The 20,156-nt window shown below is 41.6% G+C and overlaps 2 protein-coding genes across 10 annotated transcripts in view; both read right to left on the bottom strand.

Annotated features, from left to right (window-relative positions):
- Positions 1-17,792, bottom strand: part of GCLC (glutamate-cysteine ligase catalytic subunit) — a 59,341-nt gene extending 41,549 nt beyond the window's left edge. For 6 of the 9 annotated variants that reach the window (XR_006202651.1, XR_006202650.1, XR_006202649.1 and 3 more), the window contains exon 1: positions 8,809-9,408. Coding sequence is in view for 4 of the 9 variants with exons in the window: in XM_042939064.1 (XP_042794998.1) it covers positions 8,809-8,958 (150 nt within the window). In the remaining 5 variants the exon portion in view is untranslated. Of the gene's footprint in view, positions 1-2,876; positions 2,904-5,592; positions 5,667-6,675; positions 6,759-8,808; positions 9,409-17,699 lie in introns of those variants that run through there. The other 3 variants (XM_042939066.1, XM_042939061.1, XM_042939067.1) reach the window with 3 other exon arrangements.
- A 1,549-nt stretch (positions 17,793-19,341) lies between these two features.
- The window catches only part of KLHL31 (kelch like family member 31), a 196,554-nt gene continuing 195,739 nt past the window's right edge, over positions 19,342-20,156 (bottom strand). Inside the window, exon 10 of the mRNA XM_042939071.1 lies at positions 19,342-19,433. The gene's annotated coding sequence lies outside the window, so the exon portion shown is untranslated. The remainder of the gene's footprint in view (positions 19,434-20,156) is intronic.

The following is a 20,156-nucleotide window of genomic DNA, read 5'->3' on the forward strand; positions in this document are numbered from 1 at the left end:
CAGAGGAAGGCAAACCATAAGAGACTAAATACAGAGAACAAACTAAGGGTTGCTGGAGGGGAGGTGGTTGGGGGGGATGGGCTAAATGGGTGATGGGCATTAGGAGGGCACTTGTTGGGATGAACACTGGGTGTTATAAATAAGTGATGAATCACTGGGTTCTACTCCTGAAACCATTATTCCACTCTATGTTAACTAACTTGAATTTAAATAAATTAAAAAAATTATCCATCATGGAAATATAGCCTTTAGTGTTTTGCCATAAGTAAATAAAACTTAAGTATCAGCTTTTCTGAGGAAAACATTTTTGCAATACCATCGTGATTTTAATAGAAAAGTTGTGGGACGCCTGGGTGGCTTAGCTGGTTGAGTGTCCATCCAGATCTTGATTTCAGCTCAGGTCACGATCTCAGGGTCATGGGATCCAACCCTGCATCAGGCTCTGCCCTGAGCATGGAGCCTGCTTAAGATTTTGTATCTCTTTCCACCACTCTCCCTCGCTTGCACTCACTCTAAAATTAAAAAAAGTTGTGAGGCTCAAATAGGCTCACCTAAGACGTTAAAAACAAATTTCTAGAAACCTAATATCTATGACTATATAATTAGATTACTTTGTCAGTAGCCAGTGAAGTACTTTATCTTAGATGAATGCTAAAACCCAAAAGGTGACAGGGTAAGGAAATAAATTCTACCATTTCTTGTACACATTTCCTGATTTTTGTAAGTTGTATGGAATTTAAAGTATTCTGAAACAAATTGTTAAAAGACACAATTAGAAACTATACACACACACACACACACATATAGGTCAACATGAGATTCAAAACCAAATGATATGACTTTTTTTTATTAGTCTTACAGATGAGAAATTTGTGGTCTAAAGAACTTAAGTTCTATACCTAATATCACACAGTTATTTGGAGGAAGATTCAAGGCTTAGACTTGCATCTTCAAATTAAAGTTCGTTCATAAAACGTATGCAAACTTTTAAAATGACTGTATTTTCAACAAATACCCAGTTGTAGGATGACAACAGTGATGCAAAATGATGAACATGACAGCATAAAAGCAAAGAAAATCTTGACTTTAAAAAGATAAAGAGAAAAAGATCTCTGCTCAAGATGGAGTAAAAGCAACCAATTTTACCTTCCCTCCTGAAACAACCAAAACCAGAGTATATGAAAGAGCAGCTTTTTCAAGACACTGGTGCCAAAGACACAAAGTGCCAAAGAGAGGTGCACAGATAAACCCAGAGGATCAGCAGAGGGCTCCTCCTTAGGAATTCAGTAGTAAGTCAATCCATACATGAGGCAAGTACCCAAAGCTAGGGCAGAATTGTATTCCCACAAGTCAGAAAGGAACAACTTCTAATTCAGGGGCACTGGGGAAAATGCTCATAAAGGTCTTGCCTCAGTAGAAGAATTAGCCCTAAACTAGAGACTTCTCTGGATCTGCCTAATTACAAAATCAGGACCTCAAAGGATTAACCTATCTCCAAATTAACTATATTCAAGAACAAAGCTTAAGAATACTCAGGAAAACCCAAGTAACAAGCACCCAACAAGGTAAAGAATCCAATAAAAGATTACCAGGCATGCAAAGAAGCAGTGAAGCATATTCAGAATTAAAAGAATTAAAACTGAACTTAACCTTAAATAGCAAAGATGAAAGTATTAGCAAAGACACTAAAACAGTTATTAATTACAACTGTATCCCACATGTTCAAAAATGAGGTTAGAATATAAGATAAATATGCAAAAACCAATTTTATTTCAATATATTAGCAATCAATAATCAGAAATTGAAACTTAATAGCATTTACAATAGGAAAAAAATATGAAACCATGATAAACCTAACAAAAGATATGCAAGACTTGTACATTAAGAATGACGAAATACTGGGGCACCTGGGTGGCTCAGGTTAAGCCTTCAACTCTTGATTTTGGCTCAGGTCCTGAGATCAAGCTCTGCAGGGACAGTGCGGGAGCCTACTTGGGATTCTCTCTCCTGCTCTGTCTGCCCCTCCCCCACTCCTCTTTCTCTCCACTCCCCCCCTAAATAAACTTAAAAAAAAACCAAAAACTATAAAACATTGATGAGAAAAATTAAAGCTGTACTTGTTCTTGGGTCAGAAGACTCATTATGGTTAAAATGTCAATTCTTCCCAAACTGATCTATGGATTCAATCCAATTGCAGTCAAAACCCCAGGAGGGTTTGTTTGTTTTTGGTAGAAATTGCCAAACTGGTTCTAAAATTCATGTAGAAGTTCAAAGGGCTCAGAAGAGTCAAACCAAACTTTGCTGGAAAAGAACAAAGCTGGAGAGCTAACACTGCCTTATCTCACAATGTATTATAAAGCTACAGCAATAAAAAGAGTGTAGTACAGGCATAAAGATAGACATACAGATCAAATACAAAGAATCCAGAAATAAAACCACACACACAGACAACTGGTATTAGACAAGCCACAAAGGCCATGTACCTCTGGCAGTGGAGAAAGGATAGTCTTTTCAACAAATTGTGCTGGGGCAACCAAAAGCAACAATCCATACCTTATACCACAGACAAAAGTAATTCAAAATGGGTTGTAAACCTAAATGTAAAGCCTAAGATTATAAAACTTCTAGAAGAAAATAAGGGAGCAAACTTTTGTGATCTTGGATTAAGGAAAGATTTCTTAGATACCACACCAAAAGTATAAAAGAACAAGTGGACAAACTGGACTTCATTACAATGAACAACTTCTCTGTTCTTCAAAAGACATCATTTGAGACAATGAAAACAGACTGGGAATGTCTATTATCTGGGAAGAATTACATCCAAAATATATAAAGAATTCTCAAATTCGGTAACAAGAGAACAACTCAGGGGGCACCTCAGTGGCTCAGTCGATTAAGCGTCCAACTTCGGCTCAGATCATGATCTCGCGGTTCATCAGTTCGAGTCCCTCATCGGTTTCTGTGCAGCTCAGACCCTGGAGCCGGTTTCAGGTTCTGTGTCTCCCTCTCTCTCTCTGCCCCTCCCTGTTCACAGTCTTTCTCTTTCTCTCAAAAATAAACATTAAAAAGAAAATGTTTTTAAAGTTTTATAGTTTCCTTAAAAAGTTAAACACATCACTCCTAGGGAATAATCAAGGTAGATAAAAGCATTAAGTACAAAGACATAATGTTCATATAAATTTTGTTTGTAAAAGCTAAAAATTGGATACAATCCAAACAGTGGATAAACAAATCATAGTATATCCATGCGATGGAATACTACTCAGCAATGAAAGGGATGAACTACTTATACATGCAGCAAAAGGAATGAACCTCAAAATGTATATGCAGCTTAAAAAGCCAGACCAAAAACGTACATGCTATAGGGTTTCCTAGATATAAAACTCTTAGGAAATGCAAATTCTACTATGGTGACAGAAAGGAGATCATTGGTTGCCTGTTAAGTGGGGAGGAAAGGGGGGTATTACAAAGGGGCACAAGAACATTTTTAGAATGATGGATGTTATTGTGATTGTAGTGATAGTTTCGCAGGTGTATACCTATATCAAAATTTATCAAACTGTACATTTTAAATATGTGCAGTTTGATGTATATCAGTTACATCTAAATAAAGGTGTTGAAATGTTTTTAAAAACCCACCTAACTTGGTTCAATCATGAACGAACAAAGATTAGCAAGCTTATTAGAATACGCTCCCATCCAATACCAGCAGCACCCGTAATGCCCCAAATACAGTTTTCTAAATTTAACAACACATTCAGATGCCTGGAGTATATAAAATGTTCAGAAGCACAAATTCATTTTTTCCTTGATTTCACCACTGTGCTTTAGACATATGAATGAATGCTGTAAAACAATGTACACAGTGACAGCAGAAAGATAAAACAACTTGGCTTTATAGGTCACAAAACACTCAATGACCTATGTAAGAAACCTGAATCTTGACAATGACTATCAAGAAATAGTTGTGCTCAATATCTAATTCTAGTAAGTCAGTGTCTAGTAATGTATTTTTAAGACAATTTAGATTGTTAAAAGCAATTTAGAAATACTAGAATTACCATCAATACCATCAAAAATAATAAGCTAATGAAATATATATCTGAATAAACAAATATAAGTTTGTTAGTTTAAAAATAAACCCTACATACAGGGATTACCTCATTCCCCAATGACTATGGCTATTTTTTTTCTTCAAGTTTGTATTTAAATTCCAGCTAGTTACCATACAGTGTAATATTAGTTTTAGTTGTAGAATTTAGGGATTCATCACTTACATACAATACCCAGTGCTCATCACAATTGCCCTAATAGCCATCACCTATTGATCCACCCCCTGTCCACCTCCCCTCCAGTAACCCTCAGTTTGTTCTCTATAGCTGAGAATCAGTTTGACCATGAGTATTTAGATGAGATATAGCAGATATTTTAAAACTTCCAAGTAGGGGCACCTGGGTAGCTCAGTTGGTTAAGTGACTGGCTCTTGATCTCCCCTCAGGTCATGATCTCACTGTTGTGTCACTCTGCACTGACAGCATGGAGCCTGCCTCCAATTCTCTCTTCTCTCTCCCTCTCTCTGCCCCTCTGCCACTCACGCTCTTGCTCACATACTCTCATTCAAACATTTAAAAAAAAAAAAAAAATTCTTCCAAGTAAACATTTTAAGTTACCATTTTATGAGTCTTTGTTTAGTAAGTTAGGCACTTCCTTGTACACCATTTCATCAACATTATCCTATTTAATCTTAATAACCCTATGAGGTATTATCATCCCTGTTTTATAGATAATAAAACTGAGGTTGAGATTAAGCAATTTGTCCAAGCTTCACATTCATTTACACTCAAATGGCTGCTTTTATTCATTCTAGATTTATAGCTCAGGGTTATGTTACTTTTCCTACAGGATCATAAGCTTATTAATCAGCAAGCTATGCATTTTCTAAATAGTCATTTAAGCATTCTTACCCTACACAAGCAAATTTGTAGTTCAAAGACCTATCAGCACTGAATATACCCCACCCCAGTTTTACTGGCTTTATGCAAAGAACACACTCAAGTATTAAAGGCATATTATATTTTCCTAAGATCACATGCACTTTTCTGCGTACTACAGGACAATTACCTTCTTAACTTTGACAGCCACAACACTGGGTTAAAAAAAATTAGAAAAATTAAACGTTTGCTTTCAAATGTTGTTTCCTGACACCTTTACAACCTGTAGTGTGAACTGTGTAAAAGGAGATTTGATGAAATCTCATACATCGTAAATAATCCAAAACCTGGTATAAGGTGTTTAAGAAATGGACCTGGAGTCAGACAGATTTCAACTCTGATAATGCCTCTGCCATTATTAAGTAGCAGAAAGGCCAGGAAGGTAACTAACACGAGAGTGATTAGGAAAAAATCAAAAGTTGTATTTAGTGCCACGTTGGCAGCATACATTTCCTAAGTTGGTCTTTTAATGAGTACACTCTGGTTATAAACAAAAACTGTACCTGAAAAGTTGTGTCAGCTGTGAAAAGGGAAGGGCTTTCTTTTTTGCATACATAGAATGCTTAGCAGGCAGGAGAGCACCCAGGAACATCCATCTTACCTCTCCCCCAAAGCCCCCATCCTGGGGCAAAATGAAGTGTTTTCCTGGTACCCAGGAGTTAGAACGTCTATCTCCTACAGAAACAGAATAAATGGTGGCTAGGGTTAGGACCAGTTAAACCAAAGGTGAAACATACATCTGTAAGCTGATCTGGGAATCTACTCATGCATAACGTTGTCACAGGAGAATACTTTGGAGTTCCAAAAAGCCAGCATACACACACCTTTACAGTACGACCCATTTTTATCCCAGCGGCTGGTGGCAGCCTTCTCCTTTCCTCAACAGCCTGAAGATTATCTATCTCCAGGTGAATTTCAAAGAATAACATTCTGGTTTGAAATTATGTACGTTGCTTTTTAAAAATCTTATTCAAATTATACTCAAACTATAAAAGTTAGAAGGGAGATTCCAACCCTGTCATTTTCCAAAAGAGGAAACTGAGGCTCACCATCACACAGGCAGTTTGGCAGGCCTTGGACTACAACATAAGGAAACTACAACTCCAGGGTTCCTTCTGATAAACACTGTCAGGTGTAAATACTGTCCTAGTAACTAGGGCTGAGCATTTCCAAAAGCGGCAGGGTCTCCTTCTAACCACGGTTTGAAGGCCTTTTTTTTTTTTTTGGAGGGGGTGGGGTGGAGAAGAGGACTTATGAGTACAACACCAAAATTTCCCAATAAGAGCAGTAATTTGGTATCACACCAACACAGTCCAAATATCACATCTCAAACACCATTTTCTGTCTGGCAAGGCCATCCTTCATCTCCAGGGCCATACCACCCACCACACCCTTCTCTACTTTTATCTGCCCAGCCTGTTTCTGTTAATTCCCAAGGCTTCTGCATACAAACAGGCTTGCTTGCTGTCTGACCCTGACTGCAGACTTCACTTGGTGGATGTGGTCTGTGAGTCCCTCTGAGCAAGGAAAACTGCTAACACTGGAGTGGATGACTGCTCTCCTGCTCTTTTCAAAGGCTCGTCTCATCAAGGAAGCCTCCTGTGATAAATAGGACAGTATGGTTTTCAAACTCCTTAAGTGGCCACCATACTAAGAAATAATTTACATGTGACTCAATACATACCTGCTCAACATGCTCTCAAATAACCCAAAAGTTTGACCGAATACTGTTTGTGGTAATTGGTACTCTTCATCTTATTCTATTTTTTTCTTTTTTTTAAGTTCTGAAGAGAAGAAAACAAATCTAGGGAAATCCAAATTTATTTCTCAACCCACTAATGGATCATGACCTGCATGTAATAGTAACGTTCTGGGGCGCCTGGGTGGTCAGTCAGTTAAGCGTCCGACTTTGGCTCAGGTCGTGATCTCACAGTTCCTGAGTTCAAGCCCTGCATCAGGCTCTGTGCTGACAGCTCAGAGCCTGGAGCCTAGAGCCTGCTTCAGACTGTGTGTCTCCCTCTCTCTCAGTCACTCCCCAGCTGGAACTCTGTCGTGCTCGCTCTCAAAAATAAACATTAAAAAAAAAAAATTTTTTTTTAAGTAGTAATGTTCTGTAACGTAAATGAGTACTTTGACATGATACTAGAAGGAAGCACCAGCAAATGTTTAGGCATGAGACTCCTCCCCGCCCCCGTTCAAAACATCACCCTCTCTATCTGCCCAAACAGAGATACCACAATGGAGAATTCATGCCTGCAATACCACAGGTCAAGGATCTAAGAGAGAACCAACTTCAGGGAACTAAGGTTTCACTTAAGCGCCATTTCAGGAGAAGAGTGGGGTCCCCCCCCCCTTAACCATCTGAGCAGTCTTCACAATCTCACTTCTTCTCCTTACATCAGGCTGCCTATTTCTAACTTGACTGTCAAAACTTGAGGGTAGGAATTTTACTCTTCCTAAAAACCCTATACTCTGCCCAGACATGACTGAAGCAGAATTTTCAAGGGGGCTGGAGAGTAGAGGATAGATTGTAAAATGCCCACAATATACAAATGAACATGTATAATATCAGATGCTGTGAAGAAACAAAGAACTTCAGAATAAAACTGAAGAATTACCAGTAAACACAATCCTGTACACTCCTTTTCTGTCCCAAGTATGACAAACCCCTTCTAGTAGATATGTGAATGACTGATCATTATACGTTTCTAACTTAAAACAGCACAATTCCTTCAACTGTAAAAAAGCAGAATTATCTTCCAATCTTAGGAACAGACAAACTAGTTTTGCAAGGAGACACAGATATTCTGCATTGGCGTACCAGCACCTTGACGCTTAGGTCAAGAGTAATAACATGGACTAAAGATAAGCTTACACCTAAGCAAGCCATGGAAGACAGATGGTAAAAACAGACGCACTTTTCAAAAAAAGCATTTAATTATTTGAATTGTATCTACATGCGACTTTCAAAAACGGAAGGGAGAGCGCAAAACGCTTTGGCAGGAAAAAAACTAAATCCAAAGGGGCAATGCTTTCCAGATCTTTCCCATAAACGATGGTTCAACATACTGAGAATACAAAAACATTTCACCTCTAGGCAGAACACATGTTGAAGCACTGATTTGTAAAGTTTAGACATTGGATCCAGGCCACGGAAAACCACTAACAAATCCCAACTGTGAAGCTTCAAGAATTCCCATTTAGAATTAAACAGGACAAGGAAGTTTCCTTCCCTTTAGGAAAACCGAGTCTTAATTTCTACAGAGGTGGTGCAGCAGAAGAGGGAGGAGGGTGAAGAAGGTGCGAGGTGACTGATGAGAAGTTGGGAGGTTTAAAACGTAATCTGCATGAGATGGGGCAGAAGCGAACATCCTTAAAACCTGACTCCTAGCAGCAATGGGCCTTCTAGGACAACTTTGTGCCTCTCTCACTGAGCACAAAAGCCCATTTTTACACGGGACGGTAGATCTCGAAACGCGGCCGGCACATGTATCAGACTGAGAACTCCTAGAAGCACCAAATGTCACACCTGCTCAAGCTCGCGCCCTCCCAGCGCCTACCCCGTTTTTTTGAATAAATGGGGAAACCCGTTAAGAATGAATGAATGGGATGGAGAAGTCTGGTGAGAAGGCTCAGGCAGGGCCCCACACCCCGGACGCGCGCCAGGCGAGGGCAGGGACAGCTCGTCCGAGGACCCTAGAGGCACACCGGATGACACGGACCACCGTGGGGCCGCGGGGCGCGCCTCGCAGAACAAAGGAGGCGCGGGGTGGCCTGACAGGGGAGCCAGGCGGGGGCGGAGGCCGTGGGCGCTCACCTCGTCGCCCCACTTGAGCACGTCCTTGTGCCGGTCCTTGACGGCGTGGTAGATGTGCAGGAACTGGAGGATCCCGTGCCGCCGCACGTGGTCGGCGTGGCGCTTGGTCTCCTCCCAGCTCAGCGGCGAGCCCTGGGACAGCAGCCCCATGGCTGCCCCCTCCTCCTTCTCGGGGCTGACGGCTGCCGCTCGCTCGGGGCGCTGGGCGCGAGACGGACACTCAGCTGCCCGCACAAGACGCCGGAGGCAGCAGCTGCTCCGCCCCGCGGGGGCGCCCTCGTGCCGCAGCCGGCGGAGAGAGGGAGGGTCCGCTCCTCTCCCGCTCCCCCGCGCGGGTCCTTGCCCCCCAGGTGACCGACTCAGGGGTCCGGCGCACCGCACGGGCACAGAGGCAGAGGGCAGGAGGGCAGGCTGGGCGGCTCTCGGCCAGGCGGCCTCGCCCGCTCCGGCTCCCGCCCCGCTCCTGCTCCCAGGCGGTGGCGACAGACCCCACCGCCGCGGTGCGGCAGCGGCTCCCGCTTCTCTTTGCCAGTGTCGTGCACTGGCTTCTTCCTACTTGTGACCAAGACCTGCGCCGCCACCGAGCATGCCCAGTCTTCCTATCTGCTCGCTCGCCGCTCCGAGGCGCGATCCGTAGCTCCGGATTTTATAGACTACGGGCGAGGGGCGGGGAAAGAAGGCGGTGCAGAAGAGGAAGCGTGGCCAAGCGCCCAAAGAAACACTGAGGAGGCTGAGGAGGAGGCGTGCGCAGGCGTGGTTGGGGCGGAGTCGAAGGGGAGGAGCTCACCGGGGGCCGGGAGAGTGAGATTCGCCCCTCTTTAAGCAAAGGAAACGTGTGGAAACTCGTTTTCTCTAATCCAAAGAGATAAACTTGGTGTTGGAGAAGAAATTTGATCATTTGAATTAATGAACAACCCTCTATATTCTTTGTGAGGTGAGAAAAGCCCTCACACTTATAAAAAAAACAGGTGAGGGCAGCCAGGTATGGTAATGACTCTGTAGCTTGGTAGTCAGATAAAACACCTGTTCAATTCTCGTTTCCACTATTTACTGACTGTGGGACTTTGGGCAAGTTATTTCTACACCCGTGTAAACTTATATTAATTCTATCTTTTATGTTGTAAGAGTGTGCACGATGCAGACGTGCATAGAGTTGATGAACAATACATTACCTGGTTATTAAGAGAAATACAAGCTTGTGTATTTATACCATATGTATATATATGACAAGTATTTCTGTATTCTGTAATTATTTGACCTATATTCTTTGCACAGACACCATTCATTGCAACAAGAGGGACTTTGTCAACATCTACAGATGGATTTATTGATAGAATCTTCTCCAAAAGCATATCCCTCATCCAAACCTAATATTCATCCATTATGTGACTAAAATGATGTTCTTGTGAGCTTACAAAAGAGTAGAGGATTTTAGAAGCAGCTGGGGTTGACCCTATCCTGGTGGCAAACAGAAGGAAGGCGGTATCTCAGCCCCAAGTTATTGTTCAATAAATATGTGTTGGCAGAGTGCTGATGTGTCAGCGAGGGAGAAAGTGACAGCAACTAGATCACACACATGAGGCCAAAAGTGTATTCCATGAACTACAAAGTTAACATTTCTTAAGCACTTATTAACTAACTGCTGAGAGGCTATATGACAGAAGTCCCTTCTCCCACACCCATCCTATTGGATGTGCCCCTCTTAGGGCTTGGGGACATGGAAACCCAAGGTTTGGTTATAATCCTACAGTGGAGTGTGTGTATGTGTGTGGGGTGTGGGGGGGGGCGTGGATTTGTGGGGGTGTTTGAAGCTCAGGAGAGGTTTCAATCCCCAGCACACAGCGAGGATAAAAACCAAGCTTCATTCTAATTTGTTCACAGCCAACTCGACCTCAGCTGCTGCTGCATCCACTCTTCTTTGTACCCTCTGCACCAGCATCACCAGGCTTGTTTGGTCCTGGCTTTCCACTGACTTTTCTGCTTGGAAATCTCCACTTGACACATTCCTGTTTATCTGCTCAGTCCCAGTTATTCCTCTCCTTAATTTGGTTGCATTTGTACATGCCTCTAGTTCTACATTATGATAGAATAATTTTAAAAGTATCTCTATACTGACTTCCTCTGGGATAGAGTTAATTTATGCCTCTCATATCCTCGATTCTAGAAAAGTGCTTCCTATGTATCTTACTTCCTAAGGAAGGCAGGTAGTGTGGGGATCTAGGAGAGCAGTGTTGCTCATGTTTCACATGCAAGTGAGACATCTAAAAGATCATTTTTTATTCTCAAAATCTAGCATTTGCATGGGCCTGCATTGTTCAATACAATAGCCATCAACTACATGTGGCTACCGAGCATCTGAGGAATGGCTAATTTGACTGTAAAACTAATTTTAGCTTTATTTTAATCCACTGAAATAGACATTTCAAACTTGAAATTCCATTTGGTTACTGGAAAACTTTTACATAAATTTGGAGCAGGATGGGAATATGAATTTACTTTTTTGCCTGTTAATTTTATAAAATGGAAATACACATCAAGTATTTCCATTGAAAACTTAGTGGCCTAAGAGACCTACTGTGAGTGTAATACACATACCAGATTCAAAGACCTTACAAAAATAAGCATGTAGATACCTCATTAATAATTTTATATCAATTACATGTTGCCCTAACAGTATTTTGAATATGTTAAGATACAGTATGTGCTTAAATTAATTCATCTGTTTCTTTTCCGTTTTTAAAGGTGGTTAATGGGAAATTTAAGATTATCTTTGTGACTCGCATTCCACTTAATTGAAACAGCACAGGTGTAGACATTTACACTTTGCAAAGCACACACTCTTCTCCTACACCTGCTGCATTTCCTCACAATACCTGAAGCTGGACTCTTGGGAGAGTGTCAGTTTCATTTTAATGAACAAACAGGTATGGGGGGGGGGGGTTCAGTAAGAGATTTAAGTTCAAGTCTAGCCAAAATTCTAGATAGCACTGCATGTAGTGAGAGCGCTATAATTTGAGTCACTCAGTCCCAGGTTCCGGGTGACACAGAAGGGGGCCTCTCTTATTCAAATTCTAAACAAGCACCCCCCCCCCCCCGAGAGCCCCTGGGCTCAGGACGATCCCAAATGGGGTGCAGCATGATGGTACTATTTGGCAGTTATGTCAAATGTAAACTGTGGCCTCCACAGTGCCTTAATCAATTGCTGTTACAAGGAGAAAAAATCCCCAGCACAGATCAACGGAATTACAGTCAACAGTCAATCCCCTCTATTTGACAGTGTTTTTCATTTTTAGGTTTACTTCTTCGGTACTTCTACGAGTAGGTTTTCAGCGACTAGCCCCAGACAGATCGTTCAGGGCTTTAATGACCACTAACGGGAAACGGTGCCCATAGACTGCAGAGTCAGCTCTTCTTCAGGCCTTGCTCAAAGCGGATTCCCGGTCACATCTTCCGCGGAAAAAAACCCGGACTCAGTAGGCTCTAACCAACCGTTGCTACTGGCGATCAAGACGACGCTTTCACCTTTCACGCCTCCTAGCCCCGACAGTCGCAAGCCCCGCCTCCAGGGACGCCTGGAAAACTCGGACCACGGAGCAGTGAAGCTGGGGACCCGGAGCAACCGCGGGGCCGAGCTGAGCATGCTCGGAGGGCGGCTGGATAGCGGGAGGAAGCGGCGCGGGCGGCCGGCGCTGCACGCCGCGTCGTTGTTGTGATACAGCCCTCGCCACGTGACTGCGCCGGGCCCGCCTCCAGGCGCACGGTGCCGCCTCCCCGTGACTCAGCACTTTGTGCCTGTTCTGTGCTAGAGGTCACTGCCGGGATGCTGCTTGGGGCAAAGTTTCGGCCCTCCACTCCTGACACTCTCCCATCCCCCACACCCGGCTGCTGCTCCTAAGTGTTGCAGCAGCCATTTCAGACTCATTGGTTTTCGGGCCTCTTGAGTACGGAGGGAAAAAAGTCTATTTCCCTGTGGTCATGCCAGTTCCAATTTTCCCTGAGTCAGCAGCTTCCGATGATAGCCTGGAGCTGACCGCACAAAGATCAAACGAGGAAAGCAGAGGGACTTTTGCCTAAGGGTCTCTACGGGAGAAATTTGCAGGTTCAGGCCGCTTTGCGGTCACCCGCCCCAGCCCTTACTGCTCTGTTTGGCTTGAACGTCCTCTAGATGGTATCCCGGCCGTCGCAGTAATTTACTCTTCATGGTGCACCTGCTTTATGCCGAGCACTTTGATCTAGAATCCATGGAACAATCCTGGTTGTTGCCATGTTTTATAGATAAGGCAACTGAGATCCAGTAATAGTAACAGGTAGTGGCTACTCAGGGATCTGAACTACAGTGCACTTTCTATTACAACTCATAGTCTGGGTGGAGCTGAAGGCCTCCTTCTGTGGGGCTCCTGTCTTCTTGATGCCACCTCCGCTAAGGCCTCCTCTCCTCTGACATTCCCTTTCCCCCAAAAAACCTCTGTTCTGACGGTGAGGTGTTTAAGATTTTCTTGCTTTGTGTTTTAATTATTGGTAGAAACAACTAGTTGTTTCTCAACTCAAGTGCATACAGTACAAAATGCAGAAGATGCATGAAGGATTTTTTCCCTACCATCGCATTGTACTTAGAATTTGACTACATTGAAGAAATACCCCAGGGCTTTATCACAGAAGAGCAGTGCCCAAAAGACTGTGGTCTTCACCCTGGCTCAGGGGAGCGTGCCCAGTTCTTCTAAGCAAAGTTGTGTTTGTTATCATCAGGGACACTTCCTTCTTCACCTGAGGTTTCTCTCCCAGCCTAAACATTCTCTGATGTCAATACCACTAAGTTAGTTGAAAAAGTGCAATTTTTTTTTTTTTGTATTGTGTAGTATTTCTAACACATGTTGCTGAAATATGTTACTGTCATTCTAAGTCGACAAAACACTGAACCACCATCAACTTGATTTTTAAAGCCGACTTTTAGTTCATATGGATTTTTAAAAAATAAAAATGTGCTTATTTTCATATAGTCACAAAAGGTTTGCTCCCTCAAGTGAGGCCTATATTAAGATGAGGAAGCTTGAGTGTAAAGAAGATGGATAGGAGTCAATGGGGTGAGATTAAAGATGTGGGAATGAGAGAGGATGCCTTTAGAAGATCTCTCAGGAGACATGATGGAATCCGGGACACATGTGAAATGGTGAGGTTTTTCATAACAGTATCACGATCTTATCAGATGCTAGGGAAGCAGATAAGGAGGCCAAGATTGATGTGTTGGGACAGGGAAGGTAATAGCTCAGCCTAGTAGATTCACTCTCTTCACTGGAGTATGGTTAAAGAAACACAATTTTTTATTGCAGACATTTCCGAGCAAGCAGAAAAGTACAGAGGACATAGTGTAATGTACCTATTACCCATCTTCAGGATCACCACATAGCTAATCTCATCTCAGATATTCACCCCCTCCCATTAATTTAAAGCAAATCTCACTGGCATCTGATCTCAGGTAGTTAGCTTTAAGTGACAAATGTAAAAGACACTTTGAGCAATTGGTACTGAGGGATGATCCAGGAAGATGAAAAGGAGAAAGCAATAGGCTAATCCCTTACTGGAAGTCAATTTCCTTCATCCTAAAATTGGAGACAGGTGATGTTATCCAATTGTTTTTATTCCAACTTTTCTAGCTATTGTTCCACATTAGGTGACCTTGCATTTGAAAACAAAACTAAAAAACCCTACTTGTCACATGTGGTATAAACTTTCACAGTGGCTGGCATGGGTAATTATTATTGTCAAAGGAGGCCCACTGTCAAATATGAGTAAGGTCTTTAAGGCATGTATTTATGTTTTTGAAGATTCCTATTTTTTCTTCCCATTGCACTCACCTTTATACACATAGATGTAAGCTTCATTCTAGATTAGATAACACCAAATAATTGACCTTTGGCACGCAGCAATTTGTGGATGATGAAATGTGAAAAAGTGCCAATCATAATTACACCTACGTGGAAAGGCAGCTATACTGGATACCAAGCAATTTTGCTTCAATAAAACATGTCCAAAAAGCAAAAACAAAAACAAAGGAATAACATAATTGTACTTCCGGGAGGTATTTTTCACACACGATACCCCCTGCTGCTGCTTATTTTAGTACTTAGTTATTTAATAGTTATTTTGAAGGGAAAAATCAACTCATGGAAAAACTGCCTATCCTACAATGCACGGGAGAGCCCCACACAAAGAACTATTCAACTCAAAATGTCAACAGTGTGAAGGTTGAGAAACCTTGGTCTACATGTATTAGGATTAACTCTAAATATTACATGGGTGCCTTTCTTTAAACATTTGTAACGGGCACCTGGGTGGCTCGGTTGATTAAGCAGCTCAGGTCATGATCTCACGGTTTGTGGGTTCGAGCCCCGCATCGATCAGGCTCTGTAATGACAGAGCGTGGAACCTACTTTCGGATTCTGTGTCTTCTTCTCTCTCTGCCCCTCATCCGCTCACACTCTGTTTCTCAAAAATAAATAAATGTTTATATGTAGCTATTGAATATACCACTAGTCTCCAGTGTGTTGATGGGGCCCATGATAAGAGGGAGTAAGACCACTTCTTTATCTTGTTTCTCTTTTCCTTGTGGCCACTTCCTGATCTAGCCCTGGTCTACTCTCCTAGTCTTAGTTCTTGTCCATGTGAGACCAGTAATATATCAATATCAATATTAAATTTTTTTAATGTTTACTTGTGAGAGAGAGAGACAGAAACATGCACATGTGCATGCCCATGAACAGGGAGGTGGCAGAGAGGGAGAGAGAGAGAATCCAAAGCAGGCCTGGTGCTGTCAGAGCAGAGCCCTGTGTGGGGCTTGAACTCACGAACCATGAGATCACGACCTCAGCCGAAGTCAGATGCTCAACCAACAGAGCCACACAGATGCCCCACCAATATTAATTAATATTAAGCTGCAGAGTTCTTAGTGCCCTGCTTACATTTTTTAAAAATTCAGTTTTAAAGAATAAAAACTCATTAGGTCTTAGAAGCTCTGTTACTACTGGACAGAGAATATGGCATACCAGAAAAGTCTTGGCTTGAGTGTTAGAACTGATTTGGAATCCCAGCTCTGGCCCCTCTAGCTCTGTGACCTTGGGCAAACTCCTGTGCTTGAGTTTCATCATTTGTATAATGGGGGAAAGCGATACTTTGATGAGTGCTTGTAAAGACTGAAAATAACATGCGGAATATCTGACACATATAGTGAGGAGGGGGAGGCTCACTGAATGGTACTTCTTTTTCATCAATTAAGGCAAGGTAGGAATTTTAGGAGACACAACATCACTACGTTCAAGTAGCAGTAAGCTCAGAAAATATCTTCCTGCCACAGATGTTTTCCGCTGTTGCAATGGTAAAAGGTTGCAGTTTCCTGGAAAGACACTCCCCTATTACTCAAAAGCTTAGCACCTGTAAAAGCCAGGGCCACTAAAAACCGTCTCTGGCATTTTAATTTTTAATATTTTGTGATGACAGCCAGTGTTTTCGCTGTAAGAATAGTTTAAGCAAACCTTCACTGGCTCTTCTACCTTCTCCCTCCCCAAATAGACACCTGTACAAAGTAGAGAACAGCTTGCTAGTCAGCAGTCAACTCCGTGGCCTTGGGTAGGAACTTTATGGAACTATGCTTAAGGTTATCAGGCCACAGCTTATATATAAGGGGATGCCAGTAAGTTCACCAAAGACAGAGTTGCTATGAAGCATCACTTGGTGTGGACAGCTCTGCTCTGGCACAGTCCAACGGTCACTTTCAGAGGAGTGTTCAGCCAGGGAGATGGGCACCAGATAAACACGTTGTTTTGCTTATCCTTGATCTAGGGAAGGAAGGGGAACTAGTGATCAGGAAGATTCACATTTATCCCCCCACCCACACCCCCCTGCAAAACAAGGCAGAGCTTCCCAAAAAGCATGGCTTGGAATACTAATGTGCCCTAACTAGCAATGGGATACCAAAATGACATTCCCTTCAGCCCTTGCAATGGCAAAGCAGGACCTGATTTGGGTGGCCAGAGCCTTCTGGTCTGGTCACATCTCACTGTGGACAACAACATCCTTTACAGTAAAAACATTCTCAGTTTCAAGGTGTGTAATGTTGTGAAAAAGGTTAGGAAAGATTTCTATGAGGTGTTAGCCCATTTTACAGAGGAGGAAGTGGAGGCTCACAGATTAGGAAGCACACTCAAAGGCTAGCCAGAGACTTGTAAATAGCAGGTAAACAGCAGAACTTGGATTTGATTCCAGGTCTCTTTGCCTTCAGAGTCCAAATTCATTCCACTTTCCCTCTCACTGCTGAAAACAAAACTCAATCATATGTATCAACAGTAATACTTAAATTTTGAATAGGCCTTTATGGCTTGTGATGTGCTTTGGCAGAAGAAATGGGGAGTTGAGGGGTAAACGAATGAACATTTCTCTTATACCTATACTGAATCGTTTCCACATACAGGGAACTAATCAGGGTTCACCTTGCCCTCAGCAAGGTCAGGGGCACAGTCCTGTAGTTGAGGGAATGTGTGATGGGGAAATTCACTAGGTTTTCTAAGTTGTAATTAGATTGCAATGGTCAAAACAACAGCTAAAACCTTGAATGTGAGAACGTGTCCTTGGAGATAGTATTATTATTGAAGTTAGAGTTAGGCACTATCTTCTAGTTTTCAAATAACTAAGACAGTTTTTTACAGATGTCTTCTAATACTTAAGAACACAGATGAAATATGTCCATAAACTAGCTGTGAAATTAGTACCAGTGTTGATCTGGGCTACAAAGAACTTTTGGAAGTTTGGACAATATATAAAGTTCTGTGATTATACAACTAAGGCAATTCTCTGCCAGTTGAACTAAATTTGTGTTTATTTAACAAATATGTACTACGTACCCACTCTGCACGGGTCCTGTTCTTGGTGCCGAAGATACTGGGTGAAAGGGAAGAGCAACATTCTGTTTTCATGGAGCTTTCTTTCTAGAGTGAGAAGACGGACAATAAACAAGAATATAAACTCGGTAATTTTAGGTGTCATTATGAAGAAAATAATAAAGAGCACCTATTGTTTTTGTGATGATTTATGTGTGTCAGACTGGTTAGTTCTGCTAATGATTTAGCTCTGAGTGCTGTGATTTGTACCCTGAAAAAGACACCAGCCCTGGAGAATTTCCCTTTGCTCAGACTGGGGATAAAATCTCTCAGTTGAAGAATTTTTCCCCCTTTATCTTCAGGTAGGGCATACAGCTTACTTCTTAGATGATTTCAAAATGAGGTAATCAGTGAGGAATGCTATTGAAAGATAGATGCTTTAGTTAACCTTTGATAGTCTCTGGTTTCTGTTATGAATCTACAGACCTTAGAAGCATAATATTTAAAACAGTATGTAAAATCTGAAGGGTTTATGAGAGATTTATAATGGGATTTATTCAGTAAGTCAAAATTGTGTCAAAATGTCAAGGAATATTTGATTTGACGTTAATTAAATTGACTGGACTTGTTACATGATTAGGGTTTTATTTTTTCAAACGATACTTGGGGATGAAAATGATAATTGATAGCATGCCTTTGCTAACATTACACGATACTATTCTGCAGGCAGACCATATTGATAAAAAGTTCCTAGTGCAGATGGTGGAATGCTTTAGTATTTAAAGCTAAAGAGGAAAAGTGCAAATAATCACATTTTTCAGAAATTTGGTACATTTGATAATGTCAGATTTGTAAGATATAAATAATCTAATCCATACTCAGTATATTACACCCAAAGTGGCTTATGAATCCTATTTTTTTTCCTTGTAAGAAAACAATATAAATTCTGCTTGAAGGTGGCATCCTCAATAAGAGTTTTCTCTCTTTTATCTATTTAAAATTTTTCTAGATGGGGGGGCACATGGCTGGCTCGGTCAGTAGAGCACCTGACTCTTGATCTCAGGGTTGTAAACTTGAGCCCCATGTTGGATGTAGAGATTACTTAAAAAAATAAAATCTTTAAAAAAAATTCTAGATGTAAAAAAGGAGATTCAACTAAAATATTTTAACTAAAATAATATGACTTGAGGTTTCCAAGTTTTAGTTTTCAAGTTATGGCTAGTTTATACAGTTTGGGCTGTTTTGTATTCAGATGATTATATGGTAGTTTGTTTAAAAGGCAAAAACATGCCAACGTAAGCCAGCAAATATTTACTTGAACATTTAAAGTCTGTTACCAGCTCAGTTCAGCTAATGTGTTGTTGCATGATTGATGAAAGCTGGCTTTCTTTTAATTGTACTTAGGACACTGCAGAAATAATAAAAAACAATGGCTATTATGTTTCATTTTCTCTGAGGCTTGTAGTTCATTAATGTCATTAGTATTGCATTCCCGAGTCCCAGGGGAAGGACACAAAAGCTGATGCAGATTATGAGAAGTTACCAGAAAATGGGAGAGAGTAAGAAAGAACAGAGGGAAAAATGAAAGAAAGAAGAAAATGATAATAAGAAGGAAAGGAAAGAAAACAGGAACAGCATGGGTTAGTGTCTTAGATTCCTGACGTACCAGCTCATTATGATTCACTCACTCATTCCTTCAAATATTCATGTGATAGTGATATTACTTTGGGCAGATAAATTAATTTCTTCACCTGGGTTCTGGAAGAAAGAAAGATTAAGAAAAAAAAGTAAGAGGGGGTGCCTGGGTGGCTCATTCGGTTAAACCTCCGACTCTTGATTTCTGCTCAGGTCATGATCTCACAGTCACGGGATGAGCCCTGTGCCGGGCTCTGCACTGAGCGTGGAGCCTGCTTGGGATTTTCTCTGTCTCCTCTTTCTCTCTGCCTCTCTCCCGCTCATGCTCTCTGTCTCTCTCTCAAAAAAATAAATAAATAAACATTAAAAGAAAAAAAAAGTAAGAGAAGAAACTGGTGGAAATGATCATAATTCCAGCCCTGGTTCATCATCATTGTGAGGGTAAACAATATAACATATATGAAAGTGCTTTGAAAAAATTCTCTATAGAAGAATATTCTCTATAGGTACTATTAATAAGAGGCAAAGGCCCATTCACCATCTAAAACTGTGTTGGAGGTTTTGCAAGTGGCCTTCCAGATGGACTCAGGCCCCAAAGCACAGACAGTAAGATGGACATCTTTTATCTTGTGAGAAAAGAGTGCAGAGTGTCCAATATTCAAGCTGAGTGTATGAGGGTATGGTAGGAACAGAACAATGTCTCTTCAATGGCCTATGGTAAAATAAAATTAAAAAAAAACACACACTATAGCTTTACATATTTAAGATATGATACCTTATTGTTTGGGAAGAAAGTGGGTAGATGATTCACTCTACAAAACAGGAAAAGATCAAGGCAGCTGATTC

The sequence above is a fragment of the Panthera leo genome, chromosome B2 (assembly GCF_018350215.1).
Source record: "Panthera leo isolate Ple1 chromosome B2, P.leo_Ple1_pat1.1, whole genome shotgun sequence".
Lineage (NCBI taxonomy): Eukaryota > Metazoa > Chordata > Mammalia > Carnivora > Felidae > Panthera > Panthera leo.